The sequence below is a fragment of the Mastigoproctus giganteus genome, chromosome 6 (assembly GCF_048544385.1).
Source record: "Mastigoproctus giganteus isolate SK-2022 chromosome 6, ASM4854438v1, whole genome shotgun sequence".
Taxonomy (NCBI): domain Eukaryota; kingdom Metazoa; phylum Arthropoda; class Arachnida; order Uropygi; family Thelyphonidae; genus Mastigoproctus; species Mastigoproctus giganteus.
The window spans coordinates 182,336,761-182,360,430 of record NC_143580.1 but is presented as its reverse complement, the minus strand read 5'-3'; the positions used below and the strand labels follow the sequence as shown (position 1 = coordinate 182,360,430).

Sequence of the window (23,670 nt, the reverse complement as noted above, 5' to 3'; positions counted from 1 at the left end):
GAACAGGTTTTAAGAACAAGTGCAGAAATACCATAAGGACCTGACAGAGGCACTGAATGGAGTGTACTGGGAATGGTGGAAGGTGTTTTACCAAGATCATCAATATGAGTTGGAAGAAAAAGACGAGACTAGCAGGACAGCTTTATTTTTGGCTGAAAAGGCAATAAAACCATCTGGTTTTGACAATCACTATTTGACAATATAACAGAAACCCTTTGATCTGCTATTCCATTTATGCAAGGAAGAGCAAAATTTTGCAAAACAAAGTTGAAAACCAAATAAAAGTGCAATCACTTTCAGATCCTAACAAATTAGCCAGTAATAGATTGCGTAATTAATTTTTTTTTCAGAAAGAATTACGTGCTTTTGTAGGTTTCCTCAAATGGTATGAATGAATTGGTATTTTCAATATGCAGAAGCATGGCCTTTAAACTAAGTTTTGGGCAAGTGTATAAAAAGCTTCCAGTCTTTAGAAGTTATGCTTGTGACTGACTATAAACACTCATTAAGATATCACAACCATGGCAGAAATTGAGATCTTTTGTAAGAGGAAAAACTATATTAAGTATAGTTTTTTTAGTATAGCAAGTGAGAGAGAGACTTTTCAGCTGGATTAGTACTAGCATTAGTAATGGCCACATGGTGCAAGAAAGCCTATGGCTTATGCTGCACCAGCCAAAAAAAAAAAAAAAAAAAACCCCGAATAAAACAATGATAAAAAAAATAATAAATAAATAATAATAATTAATAAAAGAAAAGGAAATTAAACCTATCATCCTATACGCTTCCCTCACCCGAAGGTACTATCCAGATGACCTTTGAATTTCCCCAAACTGTCAGCCTCTACCACCCATGTAGGCAACTTATTCCAGTAATTTATAACTCGCTGACTAAAATAAAACTTCCTGCAATCCAATCTAAACATTCCCCCCCCCCATAACTTGAATTTATGTCCCCTAGTTCTGGCATCATTTATAATCTTGAAAATTTCGTCCTCATTCATTTTACTGATGCCTCTCAGCGCCTTCCTCCCAACACCCCAATCAAATGTCTTCTAAGGTGTCTAGTTTCCAAACTCTGCAACCCACATATTCGAAGGTCTTTCTTAATAAGGACGCCCTTTTGCCGATCTCACCAGGTGAGTTACCTGTCTTTGCACCCTTTCAAGAAGCTCAATGTCTTTCTTTAGGTGCAGTTTCCATACTTGAACACAGTATTCCAAGTGGGGTCTAACAAAAGTCTTATATAATGGGATTATCAAAACTTGCAAAAGTTCGATAGATCATCGATAGGACACCATGGGCCTTCCTTGCAACATGTTTACAATGCTCAGAGTAGTTCCAGGTACATTATAAGGTAGTTCCAGACTTTATGAATTAATTCATTCCTAGTGCAAGGTTGTAAAGCGAATACTCATAAAGCAGGAATTTATTTCCCATAGATGTAATGTTAAAATTAGTAGTTATGTTCTCTACAATGAAATTTGACAATAGTAATAAATAAATAAAGGTCAACAAAACAATTTATACTTAAACAATGATTTATTTATCCAAAGAAATGAAAACAGCCTTTAAAATCAAACAAATTATAATAATAAAGAAATTATTCATGTCATACAAATTAAAGAATGTTTATTCTTCATCATCATTGACTAACTGCACACTCATTGTTGGGTAGACACTTGTTGGTTTGTTGGAAGCATGAGTCATCATCTTCTTCAGAAATGCTTCAACAGTCGTTTGTTTCCAAGACAGCCTTCTCTTTTCTTTATAAATTTCACGATAGCATGCACAGCATTTTTTTAAAATCTGTAGTAACTTTAGTAGTGCGCTTTAAATTTCAATCTTGCTTTTTCTTTTCTATGTGTTGAAAACCTTCATCAAGCCCCTTAAGAGTGAAAGAACGAACAGGAGTGTCAGCTGTTAAATCTTCTTCCTTGGCTTCTTCACATTTTGCTATTTCAAGGAGTTCTTCATTTGTGAGCTTGAAACTGATTAGTGACATCAATTATAGAAACCTCAAGCTGCAATTGGTTAGCAATATTAGCGACTGCTTCTGTTTCATTTTGTACAATCTCTGCTGGTTCTTTATGCTATGTGAGTCAGTGAGACACTCTTGCCTGACCAAACAAACACACATGCACAGTAGTACTGCATTGTAGCATTTCCCAGATTGGGGGTTCACAAACACCTGGGTGTCTGCAGACCATTTACAGATGGTCTGCGAAATGGACCCTCTGGAACTGGTAAAATTATTTGTACTATGTATAGCAAATTGTTGATCAGAAAACTCAGTGTTCATACATATTAATTTATTCCATATTAATATACAGAAACATATTTATACATGCACACAGAGACATATACATACACTGTGCTGCCACTTTATTAGGTACACCTACCTAGTAGTATGCTCACCCTCCTTTAGCCTTCAAAACAGCCTGAATTCGTCTAGGCATGGATTGAAAAAGATGCTGAAAATGTTGTGCAGGAATGGAGTACCATGCAGACATGAGTGTGTCATGCATTTCCTTGAGATTCGACGGAGGTGTAGGCCTGCAGCAAACAGCCCTTTCCAGCTCATCCCAAAGATGTTCAATAGGATTTGGATCCACAGACTGAGCAGGCCACTGCAGCAAAGAAAAGTCATTGTCATGTTCCTGGAACCATTCCATAGTGATTCAGGCTTTGTGCACCGGTGCATTATCCTGCTGGAAGTAACCATCTGACTGAGGATAAACTGTCAACACGAACGGATGCGCTTGGTCAGCAACTATGTTTAGGTGGCATTCAGACATGAATCTATGGGTATCAATGGACCCAACGTGTGCCAAGAAAACATTCCCCACACCGTAACACTGCCGCTGCCACCTTGCACAGTAGTTGTCAGACATGACGGTCCATGGATTCGTGTTGTTTTCGCCAAATTCTGAGCCTTCCATCAATATGATGCACCAGGAACTTCGACTCGTCACACTAAGCAACTCAACTGTTTTCCAATCCTCGATAGTCCAGTGCTGGTGTTGCTGTGCCCACAGGAGCGTGCTCTCTTGTTCTTCATTGATAACAAAGGTACGTGATTTGGCCTCAGCTGATGAAGCCCATTTGCAACAAAGTGCGACTAGTAGTCTGTTGCAATATTTTGTTCTGCGCACCAAGGTTGTATTCTGACGTAATGTGCAACATTGTGGGCTCCGTCTGTTTGCTTGCACAATTCTAGCCATCCTCTTCTGACCTCTCTCAACAACAAGCGATTTTTTTCTACAGGAGTGACGTTGAGAGGATGTTTTCTGTTCGTTGCACCATTCTCGATATACCCTTGAAACTATGGTGTGTGAAAAGTTCAGGAGAACTGCCGTTTCAGAGATGCTTTGCCCAGCACGTCTTGCACCTACTACCATGCAACGTTTGAAGTCCGTTAGATCACTCCTTTTCCCCATTATTGCTACGGTTTTTACGCTTAACTGACAATAGAAAGGTTGTTCTGCTGCATTTATAACCACAACTGTAATCATGTGACTTGCAATGTTGTGGGAACAAGCCATTTGTGTGCACAGCACGGGTGTACCTAATAAAATGGCAGCACAATGTATATGCACACAGAGAAACATGCATGTATATATAAGGTCCATAAAATTTGTATTTTTTATTTTTGAAGGGGTCCGTAGATCTCAGTAGTTTGGGAACCACTGCTGTATTGTATAACTACGCACCTGGTTTGAAAAGCCATATTTATGAATGTTAGCATTTATTTATTAAATGTTCATATTTTCAATGTTTAATACTTGGAAAAAAAAAAAAAAAAAAAAATCATAAAAACCATTTTGTGAATAATGGTGAACTCAAAGTGGAACTGCCTGTATATACTGTTTGTCCTTGTCGGGGACTTACATTTGTTCATCCATCGCAAGATGATATATCTTCATCTACAGTCCATGTTTCAGGAGGCATTGGAATTGGCACACCATCAGAATGAGCTGCTTGCCACACTGCAGAAGGCAGATATGGGTACTGCATCATCTTACTTTTAGATGAAAAGCCACCAGTTTAGGTTAAACAAAAGTAGTTCTCAAAATGGCCTTTTTGTTCTCACCATACCATTGTCATTCCAAATGACCTACATTTAGTTTTTATATTCAATCACTGTCTGATTGAATATAAGTGTTACCACAACAGATGTGACTCAAGTTTATCTTGATCTCCAATTTTGTAACCAAAATACAGATTGTCAGCTTTCTTGATCATAATAATTCTTTTATGTTAATTATCTACTCACCACAAACATAAACACTGTTCAGTAACACCCTGAAATAAACTTTCAGGTCTTGAAAAATAAATATTATCAATAATTATAGAAATATGAACACAAACAGTGCCTTTCAAGTTGTACATTAAATACAAATCATTAATTACACACATACAACCTAAACATACTACTGCGCCCATTTCACAGTTAAGTGCTATTTATATTATAATGTAACCCATATGGTCAGAATATGTTGTGACCCATCATACAGTAAAATGTCACTTAAAGTCACTAATAGCTCTTAATGATTGCCAACAGGTGTTGCCAGTCTTCAAGATCACATAGTAATGCTTTTTAATATAAAAGAATGAATTTTTTTAAAAATGATACTTAGGCCATTTTTATAATCAGGGAGAAAACGTGCATTGAAATATGGTCTTACTTTATAAGAAAACAATATGCTGTTTAATGGTGTAACCTACTAAATGAAAGAGCCTCATCAACAATAAGTTTTGCATTAACCTCCATTAAAGTAGCAGGCGCCTCCGTAGCCAGGTGGGAAGGAGCAGCAGTGCGTAGCACACGCTTCTTGATTAGACCGGGGTTCGAGCCCGTCACCACCAAATACGGAGGATGCGGAAAGGTCAGGGAATGACCACCGCATATCCCGGAGCAATATGGCCTTAGTTGCTAATGCTCCTAAAAACCAAATAACAACAACAACAACATTAAAGTAGCAGCACATTTCTTAGTTAGATTCTACTCAATAAAAACAATGGTAATAAATTTGAATTTCTGTTAAAACAAACAAGGCATATTCATAATCTTTCAGCATTCTTAATACTTTGGATGAGATAAGAAACCATGGAAATTTCCATATGGACAGGATTTTAGTTTTTATAAGAATTCCTAACTTCAAAAGATTTAAGTGTAGAAATTTACAGTTTCACATAATACAGTGCATATTATATACCAATTAAATTTATTATTTTGGTAATGATCAATTTAGAATAGAATGGCTTAAACCAAATAAGTTTTAAACATTTTTGCAACATTTCACAAGTATTCTTTTAGAATATTGTCTGCCCTCAATTTCTGTAATTAAAAATACAAAAATTAATCAAAACCTATCATGAAAATTCTTGTACAATCAATTGCATGTATACTAAATAAGTAATGATTAGAACCACAAATTAGGGTTTGTTCCATGATTTGTAGTTACATCACTAATACTGTATTCAACTTTCACCATATAGGTACACAATAATCTGAATTAAATTACAGAAGAAAAATAAGGGGGAGGGGAACTTACACAGTTTACAGAATTTAAATCCACATCATTCGTCAATATATGATATGTAAACTGAAGAGCATTTTTGGCTTCACTGAGAACATGATGGAGATCTTCAACATCAGAGTCAGAGTCAAAATGTAAAAATTCTCCGGAATGATTGCTGAAAGATGACTGAAAAACAAATAAAACCATATACAACTCATTCCAATGCAAAATATTACAAATTAGCCATTTTAATTTATTAACAGCTAAAGGTCTGATATTACAAGGATACATAAACTAACTGCAAACTTAGCTGATACTACAGCTAAAAGCTTTTAAAGAGATTTGCTTCCAAATATGCAGTTATGTCCTTTCTTATTTTGCTGAATTTAATGAGAAAAACATAGGAAAAACACTGATATATAAATCGCCATACTGAAATGCTTGTGCAGATTGCCATCTTAATGTGAGTCATTTTAAGTTTTAAAAACTAGATGGCTCCATTTAATTATAAGCTAAAAACTTGGAAAAAAGAATTAAATTTCATTTAATTTATAAATTTCAGAAGTTAAACCTTTATTATATAGCTACTCTCTAATTTATGATTTCCTAGATTGAATGCTGTGCATGTGTGTTCATTGGATTAATTATAAAAGTAAATATCAAATTAGTGTTTCATAAGTATAAATAAATAAATATATACCTGTGAATATGAAGAAACTGCAGTAGAATGAGATCGTAAAACTTTCTTTTCTGCACTACTTATTGACGAACCATCAGAATGATTATTAATAAAGCTACGATAATCATCACCAAATTCTGTCAAGCGTTTGATCTGGTCCTCATCTGCAGTCTGTTCTGAGTATGGCTCACTGAAGTATGGAGGGTCCTGAAACATATATCCAAACAAAACTCCAAAATCGCTTTTTTTTTCTTTCTTTTTCTTTTTTTTTTTTTTTTTTCCAATAAAAACTTCTACAATTTAAATTATTATTTTTTTTATTTATTTTTTTTTTTGGCAAAACAAAAAATATTTTGGATGAAATTCTTATATTTTACAATGGATGTATATTAATAAAAAGTCTGACTTACACTAAATGAGTTATAAATGATGCTTTATAAAATTTTATTAAAATCCTTTATGCATTCACCTGTTTTAAATACTGCATTTTTTTTTTTTTAGTTGGTCCTTCGGGGGTAGCACTTAATATAGATTTTAATGTGTTATACAATCAAGCTCCCAGTTAATGAACTTTTCCAAGATTTCACAAAGTACAGTCGATTCCGATTATTTGGGACACATTTGGGACTAGTGCATTTTGGCCCGATTAAACAGCTGCCCCAATTATCCGAATTTTCATGTAAAAAAGATAAAAAATACAATGGACTGCTGCTTCACGACAGTACCGTTCACTATACGATGTGTAGTAAGTGTCGGTCATTGTGATCATGTTTGTGAATTGAATTAATATTATCCACAGGCTGTAAAAGTAAAGATATATTAAGCACAGATTTACCCTTTATTACCTTACCAATTAAAAAAATCAAATGATATGTGAAAATTGGAAGAATATACGTGATAATTGGAATAATTAATACTTACAGTAATACGTACATACTAACTAGCTGACATTTCTATTCACTGACATTTGTGGGTGGGGGTTAAAATTTAAAACAGTAAAAAGATAAGCAATCAATAAAGATAAGAACACGGCACACACAAATTGCAAGTAACACGATACGTGCAAGTGAGAATGGACTAACAAGTTACGAAGCTTTAAAAATAGGAATGAAGAGAAGATTCTGAAAATTAATTTTTTTATATGATTGAAGATTCCATGGACGTGTAAACACATTTCACCATAATAACCCACAGAATTCCATCTGTCAGTATTATCGCAAATTCAATAAGATCAAGTTTACTATCTGTTTATGATAGATTGCACCAACAGAAAAGCCCAATAAACAGGTGACTGCTAATTGTTTTTGTTGTTTTATGGTTGTGACCTCCAGAAATCCTGCTGAACGGTCAGAGACAATCGTTGGGTAATCTCCAGTGCTGCAGTCCCCTGCGCCGATTAAATGGCATGTTGTCCCAATTAAGCAAAGTAAACCCTGGCTATTTTCTCGATTGGGTTCTGTTTTTTTAAGATTTGCCCCAAATAAATGGCTGTCCAATTAACCGGTGGCCCAAATAACTGGAATCCACTGTATTACCTTTTTAAAGTAAAATGGATAAGAATGAAATATTTTCAGCTTTTATGTACTGTATTAATATACAGTCTGTCTCCAACATACATAAGAGATACGTTCCAGGACTTCTTACGTAAGTCGAGTTTTAAGTAACTCACGAACGACTAATAAAATATTGTATATCCCTGATATACCAAGATTACAAAAAACATATAATATCCTCAGAAGAATGAAGGAAAATAGTTATATACCATAATAATTAAAAACATTATCTGGGGACAGCAATGAAGTAATACTGCTTTCACTTATTCTCTTAGGTGGCACCACAATAATGGTAAAAATGAAAATTTCTTTATAGAACTTCACAGGGTTAAATTCCAAGAGATGCTGTCACATGGGAACAAAATTCATATCTGCCTGCACAATTACCCCCAGGCCCTTTTCATTCTCTACCACTGTCAGTGTGGTACCATAGAGTTGATACGTTACTCTGGGATTACTGCTTCCCATATGCAGTACTTTACATTTGTCAATGTTAAACTTCATTTTCCACCTCTCGGCCCATCTGCTCAACTTTTCTAGATCCTGTTGCAGCAGTGTACTGTCATTAGTGTCATTAATAACTCTGCCAACCTTCGTATCATCTGCAAACTTGGACATTAAGCCTGATATACCATCATCAATATGATTTATAAATACAGAAAACAACAATGGACCCAACACTGAGCCCTGAGGAACTCCACTAATAACATTAGTCCACAAAGAGCAGTGTCCATTGATTACCACTCTCTGTCTTCTCCCACTCAACCATCCCTTTATCCATAGCAGCAGTCTTCCATGTGCAACAGTATCAAAGGCCTTTCTAAGATCCAAATATATGATATCAAAGTTATTCTTTGCATCCAGTTCCTTTCCATCATAGTATCCAATCAAATTAGTCAGACAAGACTTCCCCTTAACAAACCACCAAGAGGTGTCCACATTGTCCACATATTTTGACATCAAGCCTACTACTACCCATCATTGATGTCAATTATGAAAATCAGAAACAACAGTGGTCCAAGAATCGATCCTTGGGGGACCCCACTTCTAACTTTACACCACTCTGAAGAATATCCATTAATCACAACACACTGCCTTCTGCCTTGCAGCCACCCAACAATCAATCTTAGAATTCCCAACATGTTCTGGCTTATACAGTAACCCAGTGGTTTTCAACAGGGGTGCCGCAACAACATTCCAGGGGTGCCAACATATAGCATATTATATATATATATATAAAATCGGCTCTAACAGGCAGAAAATTGAGTAGATTGATCAGGGGTGCCACAAAATAAAAATGATTACTTAGGGTGCCATTATTGGGGTGCCGGAACTGCATCAAATGCTTTGATTAAATTCAAATAAACCATGCTGAAATTGTTCACTACATTGAGCTCATGAGTAACAGTGTCAAAATAACTTACTAAGTTAGTTCAACGTGATTTTCTAAACTAATCTATGTGACTACATGAATTCAAACTGTATATTAACTAGTTTAGCATACTAAATGGAGCCTCCATAAGGTGGGCTGGAGCAGCAGTGCGTAGCACACGCTTCTTGATAAGACTGGGGTTCAAGCCCGTGACCAAATACGGACAATGCGGAAAGGTCAGGGAATAACCACCACATATCCCCGGAGCAATATGGCCTTAGTTGCTAATGCTCCTAAAAAACTCAACAACAGCATACTAAATTAAAAAAATTAAAAAAAAAACCTCAAAATTATTTCAAAAACTAACCTGCTATAAAGTTCCAAAATGCAGAGCCACTGTATACAATCAAGGGCAGCAATGTGCTATAAATGTGCATTGGTTGACATCCAACCAATAAATCAATATTGGTTACTTACTGGTAATGTCACCCTTGATATTACATAAATATTATGGTTCTCCCAGTTAACATTCAATTTTGGAAGTGAACTTTTTGGAACACATCCTCTTGTTATGCAATTATATTTATGGGAGAAACAGTCCGATTCATGAGCTTTCACTTTATGAACTACTTTCCAGGAATGCACGGTGTTTGTAAATTGGGAGGATAGCATTAGCGTACTTTGTTTTAATTTTCATATGCAATAACAATACTATGTATAAGTATAGTGCAAAAGCATCAATGATACATAGCCAAATCTGAATTAACAGAATGTTAGCAAAACGACATTGTTTTAAGTTATATCTCATATTGTGAATACCTTCAAGTTGCCATGATATTGCACTACTTTGAATAAGTAACGCTTCACCTGAGGAGAAGACTAATGTTATTTATTCTCAGATGGATACCACCACCACCCAGACGGCACCGTTTCAGGGCTATTTGGCCCTTCTTCGGTGGGTGGGTGGGTAGGTAAGTACCTGAGTGATGCAATGATGGCAAAACAGTTATGAAGTATAACTCCACAATATGAGAGATGCCTGGTGGTGTATGATGTGTTTAGACTATAAAGCATTTAGGGCTGAAGCCTCAAGCTATGGAAATGTCTAGACTATGTATAAGTATAGTGCAAAAGCATCAATAATACATAGCCAAATCTGAATTAATAGAATGTTAATAACTTAAAACGATGCCGTTTTGATAACATTCTGTTAATTCAAATTTAGCTATGTATTATTGATGCTTTTGCATTATACTTATACATAGTCTAGACTTTTCCATAGCTCGAGGCTTCAGCCCTAAATGCTTTATAGCAATAACAATACATATTTAGCAGAAATTGTGTTCATTTAATAATGTTAATCTGTACCATGAAAATAATTTCTTAACTGAATAGTGGTCACCTGAATATATAGCATAATAGCAGTAATATATAGCACAATAGCAGTAATATCGCACATGTAATGCAGTAGGGCCACATGTCCAAAATTACATATTTTACACAGCAATGATTTGAATGCAATTGTTCATGATAATAAATTATGTAATTATATGCTCCCTGATGACTGTTTTTAAAACTAAGTATATGGCCTTACTGCAGTTATCGTAACTGAATCACTGTATCATTACCTTACACGTAACTCAGTTTTGATAAAAATTCGAGATGTGGCCTTACTGCATTACATGTATGATATTTAATATAATAGCAGTACTCTGAATACTTTGTGGTACCTTGTAACCAAATGACATATCATAAATATATACAAAGGTGTACCTAATAGCAAACGGCACTCTCCTTTAGCCCTCCCTCAAGTCACTAGGGCACGGACTTCACAAAGTGTCGAAAGCATTTCATAGGAATACTGGCTCGTATAGACTTGACTGGATCCCACAACTGCCTCAGATGGGATATCTTTGTATTTACACACATGTAAAACTTTATGCTCCCCCTTCACTCTTTTTTAGTCAGTGGTGGAAAATTCCTGATGACGCAGCTTGTTCCATTTTATTCTACAGATGCATAATTGGGTAGATGCCTCATGGCTCATGAATGAGCAGGGCAAAATGGATGATGTTAATCTACTGTTTCCAGAACTATTCCTGAACAATCCATATGCTGTGACATGACCCTTACCCTCTGGAAGTAACCTTTTTTTTTGGCTGATGCTACATAAGCTCATATGCTTGCTTTCTTGCATCGCATGCCACAATTACTATTACTAAACTGAGCATGATGGGATAGACTTGATTGGTAATGTCCTGATAGGCTGTGATATGACCTCATAGTATTACAAAAAAAAAAAAAAAAGCAGACACCACATCCTGGTCCTACTATCAATATGGAAACAACTGAAACCGGTATTCAATGGACTAGACAACATTTTTCCACTCCTTAAATCTTTAGCATGTGTTCCTATCTATGCACCCATCTGTACATTGTGCATGCTAATACACCTCTTGGCACATCACTATTGTACTGTACTATCACTTGACTGATTGTGGCTCCTGTTAAACTGCACAATTGCTTTTGTCCTCCATCAGCCTCTCATATTAACAAGATGTCTCCAGCCACAAAACTGCTATTGGCTAGATTTTTTTGGCTGTTGGACAACTTTCATTGTATTCTAGATATTGTTACTTGTGAACATCACAAGAGTGTGGCAGTATCCATGATACTTGCACTGACTATCACAATGTGAAAAGTCACCCATTCTTTCTTGCTGAATTACACACACACACACACACACACACACACACACACACACACACACACACACACACACACACACACACACACACACACACACACACACACACACACCTCTGATGAAAGATTGATTCATTCGATGGTAGGGATGTACCTAATAAACTGGCCAATCACTGCATATATAAGTTAGTACTGGGATCAACTGTATAATAATTCATATTTCAGACCTTACCTGATAGCCATCCCAAACTTGATCTGAAACTGAACTTTGATCTGTATGAGCAAGGGCTTGGTCACTATCACCTACTGATGAAACTGAACCACATTTAGGCAAAATGCTTTCATGTCCTATTTCATGTTTCTGGTTTCCTGATGAATGGTTTCTTTTACCCTAGAATAAAGTTACAAATTCAGCCTGAATTCTGAAATTAAATTTTATGCCAAAAATCAAAACCATTGAAATTATACTTGACATGGGCCTAATTAGGAGGAACTTGTCTACCATAAAACTAGAATTCCCCCTTTGGATTCTAAAGATTCTTCAGAATCAAATGGATTCTGAAGGTATCCATTTGATTAAATGGATACCTTCAGAACTAAGACAAAAGTCAATGTAACACCTGTACTTCGATTCATTATATATTCCAGTCTGTGCATTATTAATACACATTAAAATTTTGTCATAATCTAATGAAAGAGTTTTGATTTATTTGTGTTTGATCCTAAATTTCTGAGCACCAGTGTAGCTATCGCTAATGTTTTAATTTTTACATTTAGAAAAATATTTGACTTGAATTTCAAGTTTAGCCTTAATGGTGGTACTTATTTAAAAAAAAATAATATATAATTACCTTTCATGACTAATGTTTTTTGATAATGTGAACACATTATAACGAGGTATCCTGCATTGGATGCCAGAATATCTGGTCACTTTAACATAACACAATAATTACACTTAATATTTCCTATAGCTATAATAATGATTTAATTTCATGATTATGAAAATTCAGATGCATATAACATGGCATATTGTTTTATTTCACAACAGTTAAAATATATTAAAGTAATTTTAATTTACATCTAATTGAGATGTCTGGACCCACTTTCATTCTGAAATATCTGGTGAAAAAAACGAAATGAAGTGTTTATGTTTTCTTTTATTTATGTACAATAACTTGAAAATACAAATGATATTATCAGAAAGTTATATTGGAATATCTTAGAAGTATTTTGCATCTTTCCCCAATTGAAATGAATTCCCAATTCAAAAATCAAACCTAATCTTGAAGCTTCATAGGACCCTAGTGAAAAATTTTGTGTGGTCTTATTAAGTCTTGAAATTCTGAAGGTTTTCTTATGCAGTTTAGTAAGTCCATAAGCTTGGTCCCATTACTATTGCTATTCATCATATTTTTATAGCACAACTTAATTACAAAGTTGTAACAGTATTAACAATAAAAACAACTGTTTTAAGTTCATGTTCCAAATACACCAAAATAACTGTTTATCACACTACAGAAGTGTCAGACAACATATAAAATTTGTCAGTAACAATAAAATTTCAACAAAATCAAATCCATACCTGATAAGAGTCAGATATTACTGATGTTTTGTTTTTGCTACTACTACTGCCCGATGATCGTGACGATCTTGTTGACTTATGACTCTTTAAAATGGAATGATGAGAACTAGTAGTACCATCTGAAGTGGTTGCATTGTGCAATGAAGACACTGAGCTTCGCCGATGAATTGGAGTGGATTGTGGGGCACTATCAGACCCAGAATGTTGAAAAAAAGGAACATTATTTTGTTTAACCACTGCACAAAGTCCATCAGAACCTGAATCTGAACAGCAGGTGGAGTTCAATAGACTAGCACGACTTCTATGTCGACGGGGCTTCACACTATCCTTTAATGGTGATGAAGATTTTCGAAATCTAAAAAACAAAAGCTGTTACTATTAGCAAGATATAATTGGCCATATAAAACTAAAGGTTTCATTTGTTTATATAAGATGTGTTGCAACTCTCAGGTGAAAAATTAGTTAAAAATTTCAATTATAGCTTTTATATCGGTTCACGTGACCAGTGGTACCTTTTAAATCTTTTAAAAATTAAAGTATTTGAAAAATATATTGGCCATGTGAACTGGGGGTTGATAATGTTTTACATAAGATGTGTCTCAAGTTTTGGGAGAAAAAATATTTGAAAATTACAAATTTGAAAAACTGGATATTTAAAATATCCATTTTAAAATAAAACAAGTGTTCCTAAACTATAATATTGAAACTTGATTGTAATAATGTTCTGCACAATGTAGTTGTAAATAAAATAAAAAAAGTGGTAAAAATCGAGTAAGAGCTATAAGAATCAGGCTGGCAATATATTCCTACAAATGAGTGCACCCTCAGCCAGCCTATCTTTCAAAGGAAAAATGTGAGAATAAGAAACTCGACAACCACAAATATCTTATCAATCACCAAATTTCAGACAGTCTACTGGTCACTAATTTCAATTTGAGAGTGTCTAGTATCTTGGATAAACATTTAAGTTCTGTAATGGAATACGTCCACAAAAACTAAGACTGATAATTTGCTCTTGTAGCATAGGCTGTTGTTGTACTTCCAAGTTATTTTTTAATATAACCATCCAGTAATCTTTTTTTTTTTTTTTTTTTTAATGTGAACGACAAACACGAGAGGTATTAGAACCTATAGTACTTAGTACCGTGCTTGGGTTGGAGGTTGAGAAGACGAAAGAAGATATTTGTTGACATTGGACTTGAACTTCTGTAGACTATAATTTTTAGGAAATACGTATGAAGGAAGGTTGTTCCAGAAAACGGCAGTTGAATGAATAAATGAGGAAGACGAAAAGTTGATTCTGTGGTTTGAAGTTGGACGGTAAATGGATGTTGGCTGGTGGCGGCACGTGTTCGGACTGTTTTGAAAGAGAGAGAAAGAACTACAAAGCCAATTCAGAAGAACAGTGCCCATGGAAGTATCTGTAGAAGAGGCATGCAGCAGAAACAGTGCATCTATGAGACAGAGAGTGGAGAGACTGTGTTAGAGAGGAGTCATTAATTAACCTAACTGCCTTCTTCTGAATGGAATCAAGAAGCCTGAGAGAGGTTTTGGGGGCACCACCCCAGATGTGGGAACAATATTCCATGGCAGGGCGGATTTGCGATTTATACAGAGTGAGCAGCTGTTTGGAAGAAAAGTAACGCCGAGAGCGAAAGAGAAAACCAAGTTTTTTAGATGCAGAAGAAGCAATATTTGTAATGTGCTTGTGCCAAGAGAGATTAGAAGTCAGGGTAATCCCCAAAAGAGATATATCATTTTGCCTAGAAATCGGAGTGTCACTAAAGATAAGCATAGGAGCAGAAGAATCCAATTTGCGAGATATAAGACAAGACTGAGTTTTAGAAGGGTTGAAATCAACTAAGTTGTCTTTGCCCCACTGGAGAATTACCTGAAGATCGGCATTTAAGGAATTGGTAGCAGATTTTCGAGAAGTTGAAGCTGATTGAGCAGGACAAGGTTTCTCAAAATGGAAAGTGGAATGCAGTGTGCTATCATCGGCAAAACTATGGATAGGATTTCCAGTTACTGGAAGAAGGTCATTAATATACAAGAGGAAAAGAGTGGGGGAAAGAACTGAACCTTGGGGGACACCGGCATTAGTGCAGAAGTTAGAAGACAGAGAGCCATCTACCATAACCCTCAGTGAGCGATCAGAGAGAAAACTGGATAACCAGTTACTAAAAACAGTTGGCAAACCATAAGATGGAAGCTTGTTTAGAAGACCTTTATGCCAAACATGATCAAAAGCCTTTGAGATGTCAAGAGCAACTACCTGGGTTTCACCGAACCTTTCCATTGAATTAGTCCATAAATGGGTAACATAAGCCAGAATATCACCAGTGGATCGACACTGACGGAATCCATACTGCCGATCGTTGATCAGACGGAAGGTTTCTAGGTAGTTTAAGAGTTGGCGGTTAATTGATTTCTCCATTACTTTAGAAAGAGTAGAAGTAATTGCAATGGGGCGATAATTGGATGGGAGGGATTTGTCACCCTTTTTAGGAACTGGCTGGATATGAACAAATTTCCAAGCTGAAGGAAAAACACCTTTGGAATAAGAAAGTGAAAAAAGGCGGCAAAGAATAGGAGTAAGTTCAGGAGTACAGGTTTTGAGAACAAGTGGAGAAATGCCATCAGGACCTGGAGCTTTCTTAGCATCGAGATTCATCAAAATCCTTCTGATATCCTTTTGATGGAAGACCACGGGAGGCATTGAATGGAGCGTGTTGGGAATGGTGGAGGTGTTTTACCAAGATCATTAGTACATGAGCTGGAAGAAAAAAAGGGATGCTAGCAGGTCAGCTTTATCCTTGGCTGAAGTGACAACAGAACCATCTGGTTTGGACAGAGGTGGGAGCAGAGATGGACAAAAGTTGCGGCCAATAGCTTTGGCAAAAGACCAGAATGCTCGGCTACCATTAGGGCAAGAAGCAAGTTTTCTACTCTTAGCCTGTTCAAACTCTAGTTTGGACTGATTAATAACTGCTTTACAATTGTTGCGAGCTTTGGTGTAGGCAGAAAATGAAACTGAATCTATATCATGAATCACTTTATTACAGAAAAGGCTGATAGGATGAAAACTATTTATATTTCTCTTAATTAGATGTGGCAATTTATTGTACTTGCAAAGATCAACCTTATGTTGATACTTTCAAGCGTCTTCTAATCTAAAAACAAATTACCCATGAAAAAAATTATGGAAATCAATCATTCTGGAGGTGTCCAGGGATCAAATGCATCTATGACTAATCCTATTCTGAACTTTAGTAATTATATTATGGATAAACTGACATAGATACCACTTTATTCAAAAGCAAGTTTCATGAAATGCAATTCTCAGTTGAAATTGGTCTAATTCACACTAAATGTTTGTTGGGTTTAGAGGTTTTAAGGTGCATCAACATCTAATGCTATAATGTGCCAAGTCAAAGGTAGGTGTGTGTGTGTGTGTGTGTGTGTGTGTGTGTGTGTGTGTGTGTGTGTGTGTGTGTGTGTGTGTGTGTGTGTGTGTGTGTGTGTGTGTGTGTGTGTGTGTGTGTAAAGTTACAAACTAATAAATACAAGATTACATAAAACAGTTATAAGAGATAAAACTATAAAGGCATTCTAAATGGTGGCCGAGTGGCTAAAGAGCCAGACCTTGCCAAAATGGCCTTTAGGGTTAAAAGTTGATGTAATCATATGGATGTTATATAATATAAAATTGACTAAGGATGTTTAATGACTGAGTTTAAAAGCAAGTTATGAATTTTAAAAAAAATAAATAAAATAAAATTATAAAAATTAATAAACTGTAAAAACTTGGACATCTGACACAGTCTTCATCCAATAAAATCTAAGTGTATAAGGTTCAGTCAGATGGCAAAAACAGCAATGGAGTTCACTGATAAAAGAAGCACATTCAATTAAAATGTGCTGAATTCTTAAAAAGATGCCATAATTTCTACACGTAGGATGATCATCAGCTCTCAGCAGATAGGAATGCTCGGGTGACAATGACCTGTGCAGAGATGAACAGGTTGAATGCTGCAAACCCTGAACTAACTATTCCTTCTGAATGATTACAGGTTTGATTTGATTTGATATGACTTGGTCGTGTGCCAATGCCAAGATTCTTGCTATTGTGAAGAGCGTTTGTCATAAATTAGGTCCTTGTAGTCTGTATATAACCATCCAGTAATCTGTCGTAAACCACTTTATTACAAAAAAGGCTGATAGGTTGAAAACTATTTATATTTCTCCTAATTAGATGTGGCAATTTATTGTACATGTAAAGGTCAACCTTATGTTGATACTTTCATGCTTCTTTTAATCTAAAAGCAAATTAACCATGAAAAAAATTATGGAAATCAATCATTCTGGAGGTATCTGGGGATCAAATGCCTCTTTGACTAAACCTATTCTGAACTTTAGTAATTATATTATCGATAAACTGACATTGACACCCTCTTTATTGAAAAGCAAGTTTCGTGAATTGCAATTTACGGATGTTGCATTTACATACATGTAAAAATTTATGCTCCTGCCTTCACTCTTTTTAATCAGTGGTTGCAAATTCCTGATGACACAGCTTGTTCCATTTCATTCTACAGATGCATAATTAGGTAAAAAGTGAGAGATGCATAATTAGTCTAAAAAGTGACTCTGTATTGTTGCTGATTTAGATGAAGGTGAAGGATCAGCCAATCATTTCCTGTGATCCCCCACACAACTAGGAATTGAACAAAAGTGGATATCAAAGTTGTATTCTGAAAGACAGCATTGTGTTTGCAGTATCTGACACAACAATGGATGAATAATACATCTCATTTGTGATAAAGCCTGTAATATGTTTAGGGAGTTGGTATACAGTATACACCTTTGGTGCTGGTCAGATTTTACACGATCCAAGGCCAGTTCTATTTAGTTTTCATGCAACTCTGTAGTGCATGTACTACATTCAAGGGAATCTGATTACAGACAGTTTTGCTTGGAAAACACAAGCAGATCCCAGATATGTCTGACTTTGAGACATCTATATATACCAGCATAAAGTCAGAGTATTCAAATCTACGTTCTGCAAAATGTTGCTGATAAATAAACGGGGACGTCTTGGTTTTCAGCCAGTTACTAAGAGAAAGGTCACAGGATGGAGGAGATGCATAATCCAAGGAGGTAGCATTTGCCTGGCTGCTGTGGATATATATCTCTCATAAAGATTATATCTTGAGCTAGCTCTTGGATCCTGATACCAAAGAGATCACTGACAGTTCTAAGCATGTTATATAAATTTTCTCATCATGGTATAAAAACCGATGTCCACATAACAACAATTGCTGACACTGAAGTATCAGTGATGGTTCATTGGCTTCCACATGAAGATTGGCGGGCAAAGTACAAATTGCCCCAGTGGCAATTCAGATGGCTCTGTGGTGACTGGAGATCAAGCCATCGAAGGACAGAATTTCTAGCGGAGCAACAGACTTCAAAACCATAGTCAAGAGCTTGACTATGGTTCTTGTCCAATACTATGGTATTGGACAAGAGCTCAGTAGAGGTGCAATAATGTGCTTCTATCTACTCAACAAGACAACCTTGCTCATTAATTTCTGCACTATTACACAGAGTGTGATGTCCATTAAAGTATCCTAAAAGTAGGAGTGAAGAGAGCAAGTGCAAAATATGACTGTTGAGGTCAGCCTAGGAGATGTTTGTCCCAGGAGGTATATATATCTAAAACAGATTGTAAGGAAACATCCCACTGCTAAATGAACTGCTACTGATTCTAAGTTGGTGTTTAAGTGAACACATGTGAAACAGGTATAGTTGTCCACAAGAATGGAAACTCCTCCATGGACCAGACCATCCCTATTCCTGTCCTTATGAATAGCAGTAAAGTTCTGCAAGTTGAGATCATTATTTGCCCTTAAAGTTTAGCCTAACAGGTTTATGTTTATGCAGGAGCATTTTTACATCCTCTATATTTTGTCAGAATCCACAACTCCATTGCAAGAATTTGGCCATTATTACTTAGGATTAGTGGAACCATTGGCTGGCTTCTGGAGTGATGCAGGTTTTAATTTGCCCTCTTTGGTTTTAATTCTGCTTTTAGGAAACAGACTACACCCAATTGCCATTTCTTCCTTGGGATAAAAATCCAACATCCACACTTTTCTCTTCTTCATTCATCTCCATTGCACCCTGTATCCCACTAATAACAGGCTGGGTCTTAATGGAAGGTTTTTCTTTAAAGACTACTTTCTTTGTAGGTATTGAAATGAGACTAGCAACTGCTTTTTCTTGACATGCTTGCATCAATAAGTGGTGGGCATGTGGTGTAAAATAATTGTGTGGTGAGACAGAAATATCAGTTTGCATTGATGTGGAACACTTTCCCAGAACTGCTTGAGCATAAGATTTTCCACTACTTGCTCACATTACCTGCTTCTTTGCCTCTGAATGTGAGATATATTTTGCTCTGTCCTGATTTTCTGGATTTGTTTTTCCTCTTTCCTCCTTTGGCATGCTCTTAAATATGCAGCAGGGTGTTCACCACCATAATTCAAGCATGTGGATTTCAGGGCAGAACATTCCTTGGTGTCACATTCCTTAGTTCCATGGCTGGAACAAGCAGGTGATCCACAACACACCATCTGTTAGTTACCATATTTTTAGCACCTGATACATCTCAACAGGCTCAAAATGTAGAACTTTACAGAACAATTAAGGTATTCTGCCTTGATGGAAATAGGTGGCTTAGGAGTGTTAAATGCAATGATGAGAACTCTAGTTAAGACCAGTTTTCTCTCCTTATGGATGAATATCCTTTTGACAGCCGTGGCTCCTTGGTCCCTTAGTTCAGTGCAGATCTCCTCTTTGGATGTTTCAAGGATATCCTACTCAGTAATTACACCACACAATATGTTCAATGTTCTGTACAGTGAAACTTTGATGGAAATACCTCCAAAGAATGCTGCTCGGAAGAGCAGTTTGGAACGAGATATCCTCTGATCTAAGCCATTTTACTGATTTTGGAGAACAAGCCAATCCTTCAAGCTCCTTTCTGTATAAAAAGGGTGACATTTTACCAATTTCCTTTTCTCCTGTTGTGGATAATGAGAAAACAAGGTACAGGAGGTGGTGCAGCTTATGTTCAATGTTTCTTATTACTGCTGTTATTTGATTTGGATTCTGGTTCAGGTAGGTTTGTTTGTTATTTGGGTTTTAGGAGCATTAGCAACTAAGGCCATATTGCTGTGGGGATATGCGGTGGTCATTCCCTGACCTTTCTGCATCCTCCATATTTGGTGGTCACTGGCTCGAACCCAGATCTAATCAAGAAGCATGTGCTATGCACTGCTGCTCCTGTCCACTTGGCTACGGAGGCGCCTAGGTTCAGGTAGGGACCTCATAGAGACCCTATAGGAAGATAAAAGATTTTAATTACTCGTAAGGGCGAGTAACAGAATTTGGCTAAGGTAAAGAAAGCCAACACGAGTACCATGGGAAACTTCAGGAAAATTTACTGGGCAAACTCGTTTTCTGCTACCGCAGTTTCTCCCTGCATTCTCAGTAAACAGATGCCGGGTGTTATCGGTAGTGGCAGTAGAAGTCAATAATGATGTATTGATTACTGTTTTCCTCATTATTAAAAGCAGCTTATCGGAGTTCATGAGTGTAATGAACTTCACAGCTGTAAGACTGCATCAGCCTCAGTCTTAGGGTGTTTATCCCCCCACCCCTTCCCGCTGTTTTAACCCAATAGGAAAGCGACTTCTACAGACGGTGAATGTTATCGGTAGTGGCAGTAGAAGTCGTTTTGCTATCGGGTTAAAACAGCGAGAAGGGGGGGATAAACACCCTAAAACTGGGGTAGTCTGGTGGGTGAACCCATAGTAAATTTCAGCCATGAAGGTATTAGCATTACACTCATGAACTCCAATAAGCTTTTTTAATAATGAGAAAAAACTAATCAATAAATTGTTATCGACTTCTACTGCCACTACCAATAACACGCACCATCTCTGTTTACTGAGAATTACTGGTGGTAGCAGGAAACGATTTTGACCAGTAAGTTCCCCTGAAGTTTCCTGTGGTTCTCATGTTGCCTTGCTTTAACTTCACCCAAATTCAGTACCTTTAAGGCTCTCCGCCTACCATGGAGCCCAATGAGGAGACAACCACTCAAGAACTAGCAGGGATTGCACAGGAAAGTGGAACACCTACAACCTGGTTGCAGGTGGTACGCCTACAACCAACAGGTCTTAACCCTGTCCCAGGACCAAAGAGAAGGAGACCTATTGAAATACAGTTGACCCTAGCAAGCAGCCTTGCCAGCCAACTGATCCTGAGCGGGCCAACATAGAACCACCCGTCTTGACCGAAGCAGAGACTTAAGCAGTGTATTAAGTGCGAGCCCCTCAACCACCAGGCTACTCCTTTCCGAAAAGTCTATGGGTCACAGGGCATGGCAAACGCACAGGATTATAGCGATGGCAATCTAGAACCAATAACCTGAACAGAGAGACACAAGCAGAGTTCTTGGCAGAAATATCTGTAATCCAGCTTCCCTACTAGGCCTTTCATTGGACTGCTTCATATTGTCTGTCAATTGTAGGAACTCCCCGACTTACGTAAGGATTGCATTCCATGGAATGCCACATAAGTTGGAATTTCCCTAAATAAGCATTTAGGAAAATTCCACTTGCAACTATGCATGCTGAACTTGATAGAAGCAAAAAAAAATGTTCGACAAAAGCATAAACAGAATTATTCAATTTTTTTTTATCTCATGCGCAGGAAAAATTTCTACATTATAAAATTACAAAAAGAAAGAGGAGACAGGCATAACATCAGCAAGTTTTACCTTTCAAGCAGTGTTCCAGAATTAACTCTCCAGCTGATAAGCACACCCCTGCAGAAGTTGAGGGCTGTGGAGATTTGATTTAGAAGGTGTTTTTCCCAACACATCACAAAATTTCTCTGTAGCTGCAGAATCGGCACTGGCGACTTCACCGCATACGTTAACGTTTTCGAAACCAGCACGATGCTTGAACCTATTAAACCATCAGTTGCTTGCCACGAACTTGGCTTGGGGTTTACTGTACTTATCGTTATCTTCATAAATACTTCTTGCTTGAATGGCTGTTAGATTCAGGGGCACTTGCTTCTGAATCTGATTTTCCATACATATTATTAAATGGCTTTTCCATCTTTGATATAGCACCTGAACGCTGTTTTGTAATCACTGTTGGAGCAGACTGGCCCCGGTGTGAAATACATTGATTCTTGAACACGTTCTTTTACATGCACACTGTCCCTTAAAATAATATTCACTTTTGAAGCAGCGAGACCTAATTCCATGCAATAGATGACAAACTTGGTCCTGCTTCATACTTCTTAATTAATCATCTTCGTTTCTAAATCAATTTTGTTTTGTTTCATTTCCTAGCACTACCAGCACTTGCACTTTCCGTTGGTTGCTTTCCCTTCATCATTGTAATCAGTAAATAGGAATGAAGAGAAGATTCTGAAAATGTATTTATGTTTTTTATAAGATTGAAGGTTTCAGTGAAGGGGTAACACATTTCACCATAATAGTGTAAAAGCCACACAATTCCAGTTATCGGGACTATTGCAAATGCAATAAGATAGAGTTTACTACCTGTTTATAATTGATTGCGCTAACAGAAAAGCCCAATAAATCAGAAAGTGCAAATTGTTTTTATTGTTTTATGGTAGTGACTTCCAGAAACGTGTTTTAGAAAAATATCACAAAGACATTCAAAATTGATTCTTATAACAGAACATATGATAACACTGAAAGTGTAGCGCTATTTACATTATAAAAATGACCTTTTAGAGAGATAAATTGCTTTATTATATAGAAAAAATTTCAACTTCCAAGGTCTTGCACGAATTACCAGAAAAAAAAACCGATGTGTTATTGGGTTCACATTATGATTTTCAGATTCCTCCATTTATTTCTATGGAAGGCAAAATATGTTTCCACGATTTTTTTTAAGTTTGCACCGGCCAGCAAAAACTTACATAAAGTCGAATTTCCGTAAGTCAGGGAGTTCCTGTATTTTGTTTCCATCTCCCCTCCTCACATTCTCGGCTTTGTACCCTGCCATTTGTGATGATGTTCAGGGCAGGTGTGGGCATTCGATTCCAGTGATGCTGATCTGTACAAGTGCCCACATAAAGAGGCATACTTTGCATACATGCCTAAAATCAAATTTTTAATATTATAAACTATGGCAGAAC

General features: G+C 36.6%; 1 protein-coding gene across 5 annotated transcripts in view; it reads right to left on the bottom strand.

The window, feature by feature from the left end:
* The window catches only part of LOC150084794 (uncharacterized), a 496,975-nt gene that overhangs the window by 79,051 nt on the left and 394,254 nt on the right, over nt 1-23,670 (bottom strand). For all 5 annotated transcript variants that reach the window (XM_090376602.1, XM_090376604.1, XM_090376605.1 and 2 more), the window contains exons 10-13: nt 13,417-13,771; nt 12,067-12,225; nt 6,225-6,410; nt 5,558-5,710 (exon numbers count right to left, since the gene is read on the bottom strand). In XM_090376602.1, the coding sequence (XP_090232728.1) occupies nt 5,558-5,710; nt 6,225-6,410; nt 12,067-12,225; nt 13,417-13,771 (853 nt within the window). The remainder of the gene's footprint in view (nt 1-5,557; nt 5,711-6,224; nt 6,411-12,066; nt 12,226-13,416; nt 13,772-23,670) is intronic.